This window comes from Stegostoma tigrinum, chromosome 7 (assembly GCF_030684315.1).
Source record: "Stegostoma tigrinum isolate sSteTig4 chromosome 7, sSteTig4.hap1, whole genome shotgun sequence".
Classification (NCBI taxonomy): domain Eukaryota; kingdom Metazoa; phylum Chordata; class Chondrichthyes; order Orectolobiformes; family Stegostomatidae; genus Stegostoma; species Stegostoma tigrinum.
Window position 1 is genome coordinate 42,044,295 of NC_081360.1, and position 15,191 is coordinate 42,059,485.

The 15,191-nt window shown below is 39.3% G+C and overlaps 1 protein-coding gene across 5 annotated transcripts in view; it reads right to left on the minus strand.

The window, feature by feature from the left end:
- Positions 1-1,887: 1,887 nt before the first annotated feature.
- Positions 1,888-15,191, minus strand: part of itprid2 (ITPR interacting domain containing 2) — a 141,893-nt gene continuing 128,589 nt past the window's right edge. For all 5 annotated transcript variants that reach the window (XM_048534652.2, XM_048534653.2, XM_048534651.2 and 2 more), the window contains 3 exons: positions 13,092-13,562; positions 8,012-8,127; positions 1,888-2,841 (listed from right to left, as the gene is read on the minus strand). In XM_048534652.2, the coding sequence (XP_048390609.2) occupies positions 8,017-8,127; positions 13,092-13,562 (582 nt within the window). In that variant the 3' untranslated portion in view covers positions 1,888-2,841; positions 8,012-8,016. The remainder of the gene's footprint in view (positions 2,842-8,011; positions 8,128-13,091; positions 13,563-15,191) is intronic.

Below are 15,191 nucleotides of genomic sequence, written 5' to 3' on the forward strand. Positions count from 1 at the left end.
TAATTGCCTATTCACAAAAGGAAAGATAAATTAGAGATGTAGGTGGTGTCATTGATGTCCCTCCCTTTCCAGTAAATATTCCTCCAAAGCAGTCTTTTCACAAATCATCACATAGAATAAAAATACTGACTGCCATTGATTACTGGAGTAGTAATGGTTCTCAGGAGGCTATATCATTGGCCCTCAGGTTGCAGCAGTGATCTCAATTGCACTGTAATCATTGCAGCCCAAAGTCATTTCTGTAACCTGAGGGCCAATCATTTACCCGTAATGGTCCCACATCTGCAGTTAATGCGTCCTGCAGTTGAATTTTTAAAATAGGAAATGTTTTCACCATTCTGAATCAGGAACATCCTTATCTCAGGCCATTAATGGTCAATAGTTTTGTCTGACCGCTTTTAAAACCAGTTATTTGTGACCTGTACCTGCTGCTATCAATCATCAAAACTGCAGCAAAATGTACTTTCACACACATAGCAATTTATTCTTCAGAAATGTCCTGAAGTTAAATCTCGAAGTGCATTTGGAAACCAAGAGCCTCAAGTATACGTCTGATTGCTGGTATGCAGCCAAGGCATGCTGGTGGTGCTGGGTACATTTTGACATCAGCATGAAATATCAATCAAGCAAACAGCTTCATCTTGATTGGCATCAAATGTTTAAATAATGCTATGAGTAAGTCCGTGTAGACAGTATTCCATCACACTGCTAACTTGCACATGCAAGAGGCTGGAGAGATCGTGTGCCAACCCATTCACTCTGCATTTTTAACCTTTATTTGTGGGATATGGGCATTGCTGGCTGGGCCAGCATTTATTCACCATCTCTAATTGCCCTCAGAATGGTAGTGGTGAGCTGTATTCTTAAACCACCGCAGTCCATTTCGTGTAGATAGACCGACAATAACATCAGAGAGCAAATTCCATGATGCTCACCCTGTGATACTAAAGGAAAAAGCAATATTTTTCAGCATCTGGATGGTCAGTGGAAACCCAGATTCAGATCTGCTCCAATTGCTGTGGCATTTATGTAACAGGCCTCGACTGTGATCAATGTAAACCCTCAGGATATTAAAAGTGGACTTTCAACAACATTAATGACACTGATTGTGGGGGGATCTATTAAAACAGCTGCTGGATATCTTGTTGTGATGCACAGTGACACCAACAGCACAGGATCAATTTCTATACTGGCTGAGATCACCATAAATGCCCTGCCTTTCAAATTTAATCCCTCACCTGAAATGTGGTGATCTTCAAATTAAACTCACGACCAATCATTTCTCTCTGAGAGCTTAACATACACTCTCCTCTGGGACTATGATGTATTCGATCTTCAATGCTGCTGAATGTCAAGCAGAGGGTGATGTAGGCCTGTCTTATTAGGCATGATTGCTGCTTAGTACTCATGTAATGCACAATACTGTAAATATTTCTGAATTCAAGAAAGCAAGAGCAAACTGTGGTAGGCAGAGTATATCTCCGTTTTAGTCATATTCTCCCACTATAGCTCCATTTTGAAACATGTGGTTAACTGTTTGCATAAACCAGTTGAGTGTATAGTACATGCCTAGAAATTCTAAATATCCAGCTGTTTAGCTATTGGTGCAGCAGAACCATGCAGCACATTCTCATCAATTTCACATCACATGCTGATAGAGGATATAAAAGGCAAAATCAAAACTCACTTGTACCCATCATCTTTCTTTCCATCCCCCTCTCTCTCGTTTTCCTACTCTGAATTTTCCCCTTTCTTCCTGCACCACCTCTCTCTCTCATATCCTTCCCCAGGCACCAAATGCAAACTAAAATGATTAAAGAATTGGTTTTACAAAAGTTCACTCAGAATTAGTCTTTTATATTTAAAATAAATATTTATTAGTGATTTCATTACATTCCATATGCATCCCATGTTAAACTCTTGTACAATTTATTTTAGTATATATTCCATATAAATGAACCATCACGCATTTCTAGTAAATAAATGTATGGCAATATAATGTATCAAGTACAAATTAGAAAAAGCTTTCAGCACTAGTATTTTGCATCCCAACCCCTGCACCTATTCAAAATTACAAATGAATTCATGATCAAATGAATTAAATACTTAATGCTTACAAAATACAGTGTAAGACCACCCCATACCAGTTTGTAGCACTCTAAGATGCCCGTTAATCTTTTCATTTAAAAACTCAAGACAAAATATTTTTTCCTCACAAAATAAAATGGAGTAGACTGAATATTTCAGAGATATTAAGGATGATTGATTACAAACAGTAGTAAAGATACATTGTCAATTCAAGTTTACCATGTTAAACAGTTATTGCACAGGGAGTACCTCATAGAGGTCAGTGCTCAAAGAAGGAAATGATAACAAATTTCCATAGTGTTACATCACATGTAGCTGACTTAACCTTTAAGGAAAAATGGAATTTCAAGTTTCAACCTTACTATGTATGTAAGAGGTAAATGTCTAATTGAAAGACAGCAACAACTATTAGAACAAATTTAAATCTTTTACATGGTACACCCATTACATTGGAGTTTAACCATTTTAAAACAATTTTAGCTTGGTGAAGCCCAATCAAATACAAAAAGTTGAGTTTAGATTTGCCTACAAGGTGTTCCAAAAGTTGACTAGATAAAAGCAGCTCATCTCAGCCCCAATAGCTTTTCTTAGAGCACTGGATTTCTAAGTCTGTGCATTCAGCAGGCAAGTTTCACCAGCATGAGTGGTTAGAAGCTAGAATTCCAGGAGACATAAATTAAACTGTGTTCACCTTTGCTGAAGGCTGCTTTTTTTGAAAGCAGGCCACGACCAAAATAAAAATCCGCGAAAATACTGGAAGAAAATCAAAAACAGGTTTAACTTAAGTGGGAGATGAAACAGGTATGATGAGGCAGTCAATAACTAAAATTCGTTTTGCACCTTCTTCAAGTAATTCTTTTAAATATTTATTCAATATTTTAGATCCATTGTACATGTTTTCTTGGATTAAGTAGTATTAATTTCTTCCTTAAACAGTCTTGCAGAATATTTTTCTCACTGACATAACTTGCTTGAACAGTATCGCAATTTAAAACAACATTAAGCTTTTTTTCCAGTCTCTCAGATAGTAAATCAAGTAAACACTTGTTTTCACATGAATCATGTCAGATAAACGAGGAGTTATGCACTACAGCAAGTCAAACAAGGCAAGGGAATACATGATGAAGCGTAGGATCCTGGGAAGAATTGAGAATCAGAAATAAAAGTAGAAATTATTGCAAAAACTCAGCAGGGCTGGCAGAATATATGGAGAGGAAGCAGAGCTAATGCTTCAGGACCAACAAACCTTCTTCAGAACAGATTGTAGCTGGGAAAAGATTGCTAATCATGCTGAAGATGGGGAAGAGGGATGGGAGGAAGAGTAAACCATTGATGGAAATGGAGCCCGGAGAGTGAGCAAAACACTATTGGAGACAAAGTAATGAGCAATGTTCAGGTTGGGAGAATGAATAGCTGCTAATGGGGACCATTAGTGGCTGACAATGGGTTGTTTGTGGTAGCAGTCCCTGCGATGACAAAGTCTGGTGTGTTGGGTGCGTTGTGGTAAGGACTTGGAAGAAGGCACTCAAGACCTAAAATTATTGAACTCTGTATACAGTCCTGAAGGCTGCAGGATTCCCAAGCAGAAAATGACGTGTGTTCTTTCAGCTTGCATTGAGTTTTGCTGGAGCATTGCAGCAAGCCTGAGACAGGGATCTGAGACAGGGATCTTAGCCAGGGAATGTGGCAGTCTATTGAAACAGCAGGCAACAGGAAGCTCTGGGCCATTTTTTAATGACAGAGGGTAGGTATTCTGCAAAGCAGTGGCCCAGTCTTTGTTTTGTCTCCCCACGTGTAGAGGAGACCACATTGTGTGCAGTAGACTAGATTGAGTGAAGTGCAGGCAAATCATTGCTTTACCTGGAAGGTGTATCTGGTGCCTTAGATAGTGAGAAGGCATTAGGTAAATGGGCAGGTGTTACACCTCCTGAGATTGCATGGGAAGGTGCCATGGGAGTGTGGGGAGGGTTTGGGATGTGGAAAAAAAAAGTGTGTTATGTTAGCTCTGTTTTCTCTTCATAAGACCGTAAGACAGAGGAGTGGAAGTAAGGCCATTCAGCCCATCAGGTCCACTCCACCATTTAAATCATGGCTGAGGGGCATTTCAACTCCACTTCCTTGCACTCTCCCCGTAGCCCTTGATTCCTTCTGAGATCAAGAATTTGTTGATCTCTGCCGTGAAGGCATCCAACGTCCCGGCCTCCACTGCACTCCGTGGCCATGAATTCCACAAGCCCACCATTCTCTGGCAGAAGAAATGTTGTCTCATTTCCGTTTTAAATTTACCCCCTCTAATTTTAAGGCTGTGCCCACGGGTCCTAGTCTCCCAGCCTAACGGAAACAACTTCCTAGCGTCCACACCTTCTAAACCATACTTTAACTTGTAAGTTTCTATTAGATATCCCCTCAACCTTCTAAACGCTAATGAGTACAATCCCAGGATCCTCAGCCGTTCATCATACGTTAAACCTACCATTCCAGGGAGCATTTGTGTGAATCTCCGCTGGACACGCTCCAGGGCTAGTATGTCCTTCCTAAGGTGTGGGGCCCAAAATTGGACACAGTATTCTAAATGGGGCCTAACTAGAGCTTTATAAAGCCTCAGAAGCACATCGCTGCTTTTATACTCCAACCTTCTTGAGATAACGACAACATTACATTCGCTTTCTTAATTACGGACTCTACCTGCAAGTTAACCTTTAGAGAATCCTGGACCAACACTCCCTGATCCCTTTGTACATCTGCTTTATGAATTTTCTCACTGTTTAGAAAATAGCCCATGCCTGTATTCTTTTTCCCAAAGTGCAAAACCTCACATTTACTCATATTGAATTTCATCAGCCATTTCCTGGACCACTCTCCTAAACTGTCTAAATCTTTCTGCAGCTTCCCCACCTCTTCAGTACTACCTGCCTGTCCATCTATCTTTGTATCATCGTCAAACTTCACCAGAATGCCCCCAGTCCCTTCATCTAAGTCATTAATGTATAAGGTGAACAGCTACGGCCCCAACACTGAAACCTGCGGGCCACCACTCGTCACTGGTTGCCATTCCGAAAAAGAGCCTTTTATCCCAACTCTCTGCCTTCTGTCAGACAGCCAATCCTCAATCCAAGCCAGTAGCTCACCTCGAACACCATGGGCCCTCACCTTGCTCAGCAGCCTCCCGGGAGGCACCGTATCAAAGGCCTTTTGGAAGTCTAAATAGATAACATCTACTGGGTTTCCCTGTTCTAACATACTTTTTACCTCTTCAAAGAATTCTAACAGGTTTGTCAGGCACGACCTCTCCTTACTAAATCCATGCTGACTTGTTCTAACCTGACCCTGCACTTCCCAGGAATTTAGGAATCTCATCCTTGACAATGGATTCTAGAATTTTACCAACTACTCAGGTTAGGCTAATTGGCCTATAATTTTCCATCTTTTGCCTTGATCCTTTCTTAAACAGGGGGGTTACAACAGCAATTTTCCAATCATCTGGGACTTTCCCTGACTCCAGTGACTTTTGAAAGATCACGACCAAAGCCTCTGCTATTTCCTCAGCCACCTCCCTCAGAATTCTAGGATGTAGCCCATCAGGGCCAGGAGATTTATCAATTTTTAGACCTTTTAGCTTTTCTAGCACTTTCTCTTTTGTAATGCCTACCATACTCAACTCTGCCCCCTGGCTCTCCCTAATTGTTGGCATACTACTCACGTCTTCCACTGTGAAGACTGACACAAAGTACTTATTAAGTTCTTCAGCTATTTCCTTATCTCCCATCACTTGCCTTCCAGCATCAATTTAGAGCGGCCCAATATCTACTTTTGCCTCTCGTTTGTTTCATATGTATTGAAAGAAGCTTTTACTATCATTTCTAATATTACTAGCTAGCCTACCTTCATATTTGATCCTCTCCTTCCTTATTGCTCTCTTTATTATCCTCTGTTTGTTTTTGTAGCCTTCCCAATCTTCTGATTTCCCAGTGCTCTTGGCCACTTTATAGGCTGTCTCTTTTTCTTTGATACATTTCCTGACTTCCTTTCTCAGCCATGGCTGTCTAATCCCACCCCGGATAATCTTTCTTTTCTTTGGGATGAACCCCTGTACTGTGTCCTCAATTACACCCAGAAACTCCTGCCATTGTTGGTCTACTGTCTTCCCCGCTAGGCTTTGCTTCCAGTCGATTTCCATCAATTCCTCTCTCATGCCCCTGTAACTATCTTTATTTAACTGTAACACCATTACATCTGATTTTGCCTTCTCTCTTTCAAACTGCAGACTGAACTCTACCATATTATGATCGCTGCCTCCTAAGTGTTCCCTTACTTTAAGGTCTTTTATAAAGTCTGGCTCATTACATAGCGCTAAGTCCAGAATAGCCTGCTCCCTTGTGGGCTCCATCACAAGCTGTTCCAAAAAGCCATCCTGCAAACATTCCATGAATTCCTTTCCTTTGGATCCACCGGCAACATTATTCACCCAATCCACCTGCATATTAAAGTCCCCCATGATCACCGTGACCTTGCTTTTCTGACATGCCCTATCTATTTCTCGGTGCATCTTGCGCCCCTGGTCCTGATCACTGTTAGGAGGGCTGTACATAACTCCCATTATGGTTTTTTTTGTCTTTGTGGTTCCTCAACTCCACCCACACAGACTCCACATCTTCTGACCCTATGTCATTCGGCGCCGTAGATTTAATTTCATTCTTAACTAACAAGGCAACCCCACCCCCTCTGCCCACCTCCCTGTCTTTTCGATATGTTGTGAATCCTTGGATGTTTAACTGCCAGTCCTGAACTCCCTGCAACCATGTCTCTGTAATGCTTACCACATGATAATCATTCAAGAGGATTTGTGCTGTTAATTCATCTACTTTGTTGCGAATACTACGAGCATTTAGATAAAGTGCCTTGATGGTAACTTTCTTGTCATTATTAGAGAGAGGGTGGAAATCCCAAGATGTCTTAAGCTATCCTTCCTTTTTGCTGTATTCCTAGTCTGCCTCGAGCTTAAATCCACCTGTACACATGCTATCCTGTTGCTGACATGATATCATACATGATAGCAGACCTGCAGAGATTTCCCAGCAATTCCTGTTTTAGTTTCTGAATTCCAACATCCATAGTTCTTTGGGGTTTTTTTGTTTGGTAGATCAGAAGGACTTTGGCATGCACATACACTGGTCCTGTAAGGTATCAGGACAAGTGGATAAAGTGGTTAAGGAGGCTTATGGGACACTTGCCTTTATTAGTCAAGACATAAAGTTTAAGGGCAGGGAATATGCTGTTCGATTCCAATCACAAAGCGAAATCCCTTTATAAGAAAAACCTAGAAGAGGCTGCCTACAGATTGCCCATGATTAACTGAATGTTCTAAGATACATTTTACTAACATTATATATTTTATTTTGTTTGAATACATCAGATTTAAAAGAATGAATGTTGTTCTCATAAGTTTAGAACCTTCCTGCAAGTAGGCTACACCTTTTGCAAAAATAATGCAAAACGCAGTAGACAGTTTTTGGTATTTCAATATTTCATACAATATCAATAACTACGAGGAACATTTCCTAATGGCCCCAACTCTCAGCTACAAATGACAAAATGATGTGACCTAGCACTTTCTCTATATAAAGTCCGACGTTATCACCCAAGTCCACATAATGGCTTCTTAATCTTTGTATTCCTTTTTAAAATCAACACACAAGAAGTTGTTCAGGGCAGCTAGCTGTTAGCGAAAGTGCACACAGACTAAAGGAAAGAAGATCTAAAAAATTTCAAATCTTAGTAATGATGGAATTTTAAAAATGCTTTCTAGATAGTTTAGCACCACCTTGAGTAACAGAGGGAGGCCAGATTACGGAAAAGGAAATTATTAACCAAACTTTATACCTTTTTAACAGCACAATAGTTTGAGTCAGCAATGGTTACTCACCAGAATTACAAGAACTGTTCCCTTTGTCCAACAGTAGATCTACTAGTTGGTGATATTGCAGCTAGAAGTCCATCCATAATCTCCCGCTTTATTTCTCCAGCGAGTGATTCTTTTATCTAATGGTAACAGAAGTAAATTACAGCAATTGTAAAAGTACAGCAAGAGTAAAAACAAACAAAACATGTAACTTCTTTCGGGAAAATATCTTCATCAGTCAAGTCATTTAGTAAGTTTTAAAGATTTTTACATGGCGGGATTGGAACTTTTCTAAGAACTGACGGTACGACATTTCTCCGACGTTCTCTGTAAATGTTGATGTTACTCTTGCACCTAAGGGTCAAGGCTTCTCAATTTGTCAGACAAATTTGAAACTAAATGTTCAATTTTAACACTAGCATCTAATTGGGGCCACGTAGCAAGTGGAAAACGGAAAAGTTGCACAATTTTCTCTGTCCTGCATTTCTCAAACTCTTTTACCCCTGCACAAAAAAATGCTGAGATTCAGAACGTGTAACACTGTTTAGTTTGCAAGTCAAATACTCTGCTGAAAGGCTGGGAGCCTTATTGCTGCCATATATTTAAGGCAATTTTCTGAAGCTTAGGGTTTCTATGACAAAGAATGGGACAGTGGAACAGTGATGAGATTGTACCACTAACAACTGAATTAACAAAGGCCCTTCTTTAAGTAATTATGACCACTCACTGCTTTTAAACATTAATTTTTACAACATTAAATATTTAGCAATTCATTTAACAGTGTAAAAATAGCTAAAATCTAAGGTTGAAAGGAACATAAATTTTCCTTCAGCATGTCAAAGAGCAGTGGAATAATAGTATTAGACTCGCATAGGACTCCAGCCAAATTGAACATCTTGAATATTGTTTCCCATTTTCCTCATTAAGCCACGAGGGAACTATTTAAGACCTGGAGGCAAGAAAGATCAAGAAAGAACAGTTCTTGTAAGAGGAGAAGGAATTCTTTACCTTTTAAAAAAAAGGCAACTGATGGCATAGGAAGGGAACATTTAATAGAAGTACACAAGATACTGAGTGATACAGGAAAAAGTCAAACCTCAAGCATAACTTCAAATTTATTGAGGAGGTTACTCAATGCTGTCAGATCAAAGGACTGAAGAGCTAATTAAATGAAAACATTACATTACAGATATAAATCCTGTGAATGGTCTGTCATATGTTTAAAATAAATTCATATTTAAAATTTGTTAAGTCGGATTACTAATCCATTACGAGTTGACATGTGTAGAAAAAATATATTGTATCTACGAAATAGTTTGCTACTGGATTTTCTTCAAATCTGTACAATGGCCCGATATGGCAACTGCTCTGCCCAGGTCCGTAAGAAGCTAAAGAACGTGGTGCGCTCAGCCCAGGCGATCATAGAAGCCAACCTCCCATCAATGGACTCTATTTACTTGGCTTGCAGCCACAGAAAGTCTGCCAACAACATCAAAGGCACATCCCACCCTGGTAATGATCCCCATCAATTTCTTCCATCAGGCAGAAGATACAGAGGCCTGAACAGACTCACGAGCAGGTTCTTCTTCCCAGCTGTTACCAGATTGATGAATAAACTCTCTAGTCTCAAATAATGTTGATCTTGCTAAAGTTGATCTCACCTAGCATATGCCCTGTGCAATGTAAACAGTATGGCTCCAAGTCTTTTTCATCCGTACATCCTTGCCTACTACGATTTGCCTGTACCACTTGTAAGCATAAACTTTTCACTGTACTTTGATACACGTGACAATAATCAATCAACCTAGTTCCTATGCGCAAGATAACTTAATTTTGTAACTGATGATAAATTTTCTTGAAGTGTTTTCTTAAAAATATTTACAACAACTCTTACTCTAAACATTGGTTTGATACTTCTTAGATTGATAAGGCAGTAATTGAATATTTTACAAATTTGTCCTTTTAAATTTTTGCAAGGATTGCCACTGGAGTCCTAGTAGCAATAATTTCACATCGCATTATGGAGCATAGGCTTTCTGAAAGCCATAAAAAAACTTCTACGAATCTGATTTCATAGAATAGAATGTTGTCGGCCTAGTAAGGGCAGGTTCGGCCTAAGGCTTCCCCATAGCTGTTTGCGTGGTCAATGCCACCACTAGGTGGAGACCCACATGTGCATGCACAGAATCACAGCATGTATTGCACATGCACACACGAGTAAAAGAGCTCACAAACTGGTGTTCACTACTCAACAGTTAGCTCCATTCACCATAACTATCAACTGAAAACAGCCTTATATTGAAGCAGAGTCAAGCTTAACTCTAAGATTGACGTGATGATCTATAGTAAACAGTGTAAATTAACAATTAAAATAACTGGTATGATTATATTAAGTACTTAGACAAGGGACCAAAGCTCATCACATAGGGTGGACCAACACAATTCAATGTTTCAGAAGTTAGTATTTGTTAGTAGGGAAATTCACCAGTATCATACAATCCCTTGGAGATGTAAGTAAAGCCCTATGCATGCGAAGATCGCTCTGTGGCAGACATGACAAATGCATCAGTTTCCCACAGACTTTATTCTATACAGATCCATTTCCTGTCACCCCGACACAATTTGTCTATGCTATACAACCCCAATCAGAATGAGCATTTACAGGCCTCCACAAAGGAAATCTGTAAATCAAAATTAAAGCATCAATCAGTAAAAATGCTAATTCAAGGCAAAATAAATGACTATCGGTAGCAACTAGTGGTGTTTAGCCAAAAACCTGTCATTTAAGTTGAACACTGGATTTATTATTTTGAGTGAACATTCGGACAACTTTAAAATCCCCAAATGCTATTTAGAGTTTTCACAACTTTTATATTCAGCTCAACAATGCATCAAAACACTGACATTGCTAAATGTAAAACCAGCTGAATTTCAACCTTCTGAAGAATCATGGATAAGATGCTTAAGAATTATGAATGTTATTGAACCCAAGCACTGCCTTATCTCACTTTTGTGCCTCCCTATTCAAAGATAAATTCAGATTCCATTCCACTTCTTGTACACATCATTTCTTGCTTGATATATTCACCAAAAGTCTTTGCAAAACATGAGAACCCCCAGAGAATCTGGTCCCTTCCCAAACCATAACACTGTTGGGGTTGATACAGGACAGAATAGATCTACTGTGCTGGGAAGCACACTCGCCTGGTACATCTCCAGCACGAGTTTCTTGCCAAACTTTAAGCTCAAGCTCAACAAATCTTTTCACTGATATTTTTGTCTATATCTTATATCCATTTATTTATCATATTTTCTATATTTCCTGTCATGGGAAAGGCAATGGCCTGGTGATATTACTGCTGGACTGTTAATCTGGGGATGTGTGTTAGACTTCTGCTACAGCAGACAGTGGAATTTGAATTCAATTTTTTAAAAAATCTGAAATTGAGATTCTGATGATTACTATGAATCCATTGTTGATTTTCAGAAAAAACCCAACTGCTTCACTGATGTCCTTTAGGGTAGGAAACGATCATTCTTACCTGGTCTGGAGACGTGACTCCAGATCCACATAGTGTGGTTGATTCTAAACTGCCGTCTGGGCAATTGGGATGGGCTGGCCTGTGAAGCGCTCATCTCGTGAATAAATAATTTTTAAAAATCCAATCAAAACTAGCTTAACATTATTTAAATATTTTGAATTTATTCCCAATGTAAAAAGATTTGGATCATTTATAACTTATCCATAATTAATGTAATTTTCCTTTAAAATTTTCACATAAACATTTGGTTATATGTGCTACAAGCATGCACACATATTATCAAAATTGATAAAGACAATGTAGTAATAAATCCTATGCAAACAGCCCCAGTGGGGTTGAGAATGTTAATTGTGGCCTCTGCTGGCTACACTTATTTTGTACTGGATTTTAAGGAACTTTTCTTCACATGATAAAACTGATTTTGAGTAAGGGCCATTTTGCTGAGCTTTTGACTCCATAATCAGGACATGGGACGAAACCGAGAGCAGCTAATTTTCACTTTAGCTCAAAATCAGCACCAGCTTGTATCTTTAACAGGCCAAGTAAATATGAAGGTAAGCACTGCCCTTTTTCCGAAGAAATAAACATGAATAAACCTTTCAAAACAAAAATATGTATTTTTTAAAAACAATTTACCTTTTCGTCCTTCGGTTATGTCAGATACTTTCAGTGCTATTTATTTCAACTCATTTCAGCTTGATCAGGTCTCTTAGCACGTTGTATTTTGGCCACACTACAGGAGCTATAAAAGTTCCAATCCTGGGGAATCTCACCATTTATATTTATAACTGGCAGATTTTTCAGTGGAAGCACTGTTAGATCCTGAGTTGGGAAGTAGGGGCTGTTGGTACGGAGTGGAACAAGGGGAGGTGGGCAGTGGCATCAGGTCTGGAGGGAGTGAGGATATTGAGTCCTGAGGCTGTTTGAGGTCTGTGGAAGGTGGTGTAGTTGTGGGTGTGTGAGCTAAGTATGAAATCAGTTGAATAATTACTCAAGAGTTAGACTGGTGTTTAACAGACTTACATTTCCTGAGTAACTATTTACTTGATTTCACTGTAACCCTTCAAATTATGTCATTTAAATGGTTCCATTTGAAGGCTTTTGGGTGTGTGGGAATTAACACAATGCTCAATTTCCCAGGCATTTTCTTCAGACTGTGCAGGGACACCTTGCACAACTCTCTTCGCTGCTGAAATAACAACTGTCTGGCCAATGAAACATACAGACCAGAGAGTTTTATTTGACTGAAGTGCAGCGCCAATTCACTAAACAGATCCAAGTTTTGTTTGTTTAATATTCATCAGTAATTAACAGATATTAAAATATCATTCGCACTCTGTGCAGGGGCAGCGAAATAATATCTATTTCTAAACCAAAACCTCTCAAAGTACAATCAAAATGCACCAACTAATGTTTTGGAGCTGTGAGGTAAACTATTGCCCCACTGGTTCCTAAGGTGAGCATGGAGTTACACGAAGTGGTATGTTTCCAAGCTTCACAGGGCCAGTTACTGCTATAGCCTTCAGTCCCTCGATAGGTCATGGCGCGCTTCAATCACTGACCTCTTGCAGAACATTTTGGAATTCTGGATGATCCACGATGTTGCCTCGTGCTTCTTTAGCAACAGGGGCTGCTGCAGCTCCGGTCAGTTCGGGCGTCTCACCTCCCGACTTCAGTTGCACAGATCCTGGTGACAATCTGTCTTCTGTAATCTGCTTTCCCTGTCCAACTCGGGAGGGTAGAGAGGGAGTCAGCATAACCGAAGAACGATAAACCTGTTTGCTTTGTGACGATGAGGTAGCTTGGGTTGCTGGTTTTTCAGAGTGTACAGTAGAGCTTGGCGCACCTTGATGACTGTGACCCAGAGAGCTTGAATATCTAGGCATCTGGCCTGGGCTTGAACAACGTGAAGCCGACTCTAAATTACTGCAGGGTGTAGAGTAAGATCGTGGGTAGTCACATTCATCTCCTAAAGGTTCAGAGAACCCTAGTTCAGTTCGAAGGTAAGACTGTTCCCTCAAAAGCTCATTTACCTAGATTTAAATAAAAATTAACAATAAATCAGTGACAGCACATTATACAGAAAATAATATATTGCTGTAAATTTCCTCCTTTCAACAGGATGGAACAAACTTACTTGATGCAAATTTTATTTTCTATTTTAGCTGTGTCATTAGGAACTGTGTAAAGAACTACATATGTAAACATGGATAAATGGAAAATAAATATCACTTTACTTAAATTACAAAAAAAATCACTACAATGATAAGCATTCCAAGTTTATTACTAAGGAAATATATTTGGAGCAAATTATTTGCCTCAAAAAATGACAGTAATGACATCTATTCCTTTAACTTATCACATTACAACAAAGAAAACTAAAGCTTCCAGCTTATTCTGAATTAGTTTTGTATTACACTTGTATTCTAATTTCCATATTCATTCACAAGCCAGTTAGAAATGCTCTTGAAGCATCAGGAGTCAAAAAGCACTCAGGGTAAATCAGGTGCTTTAAAATATTTCCTCATTTTAAGACCGACTTTAATATTTATTGTTCCACACCACAGCTCGTTCACATACGTTTTACATAAAATTGACGTACCAGAATGAGAATAATAAAACCTACACTCAGCTCTTTTCTTGCATTCACCGTCATGTATTACTGCTAGAGGACACATTATTGCCAGAGGTTTGTTGCAATATCATCGAAGAAATAGAAATAAGCCATTCAGCCCCTCAAGCCTACTCCTCCATTCTACAAGATTGTGACTGATCTGCCCCAAGCCTCAACTCCTCTTTAATGCCAGCTCCTCTTGGACCTCAACTCCTGGATCTTTCAAGAGGTCTATCTACCTTTCAGTGATCTAGCCTCCACAACCCTGAGTAGAGAATTCCAGGCATTCACTACCTGAGAGAAATTATTTTGCATTGCAGCTTTAAAAACGGTGTCATGATGCAATTAAATTTTTAAATAAACAACTGCTTATGTCCTTGATCAATACAATATAAAGACTCCATCTTACAGCACAGGTGGTGTTCATTTGGTCGATTGTGTCTATGCTGACCTTTAGAGAGAGTTATAAAATTAGTTCGGCTCTTCCTGTTGCTAACTACTCATTGACCCATGTCATAATTTGTGTGTGAATTTCATTAGCAAGCAAGTTAATCATAACACATTGAAAAACTAGAGCCAGTTTCTATGCTGAAATTAATCATTAAACCTGTTGACATAAAACTGGTAAACCTTTATAAGCGTAGACTGCAACCATAGGACCAGTAAGGCGAACCACAACCCCATGGTCATCATAAAGCAACAAATAAATTAACACCCTCTTGTACCTCCTTTGGCAAAATCAGTCAAATCAGAAGCAGGATAAGGCCACTGAGCCTTTTGAATTTGCTTTGCCATTCAATTTCATCATGGCCGAATCCACATTCCTGCCTATCTTCAATAAGCGCTCATTCATCTGCTCATCAATAATCTATCTACTGCTTAAAAGTGTTCAAAGACTTTGCCTCCCTCAATTTTTAAGGCAAACGGTTTAAACAAACTCTCAATCCTTGGATTGAAAACTTTTCCTTATCACTGTCTTAAATAGGTGTCCCTTTGTTTTTAAGGAGTGATCCTTAGTTGTACATTTCTCTGCCAGAGATATTAAGTA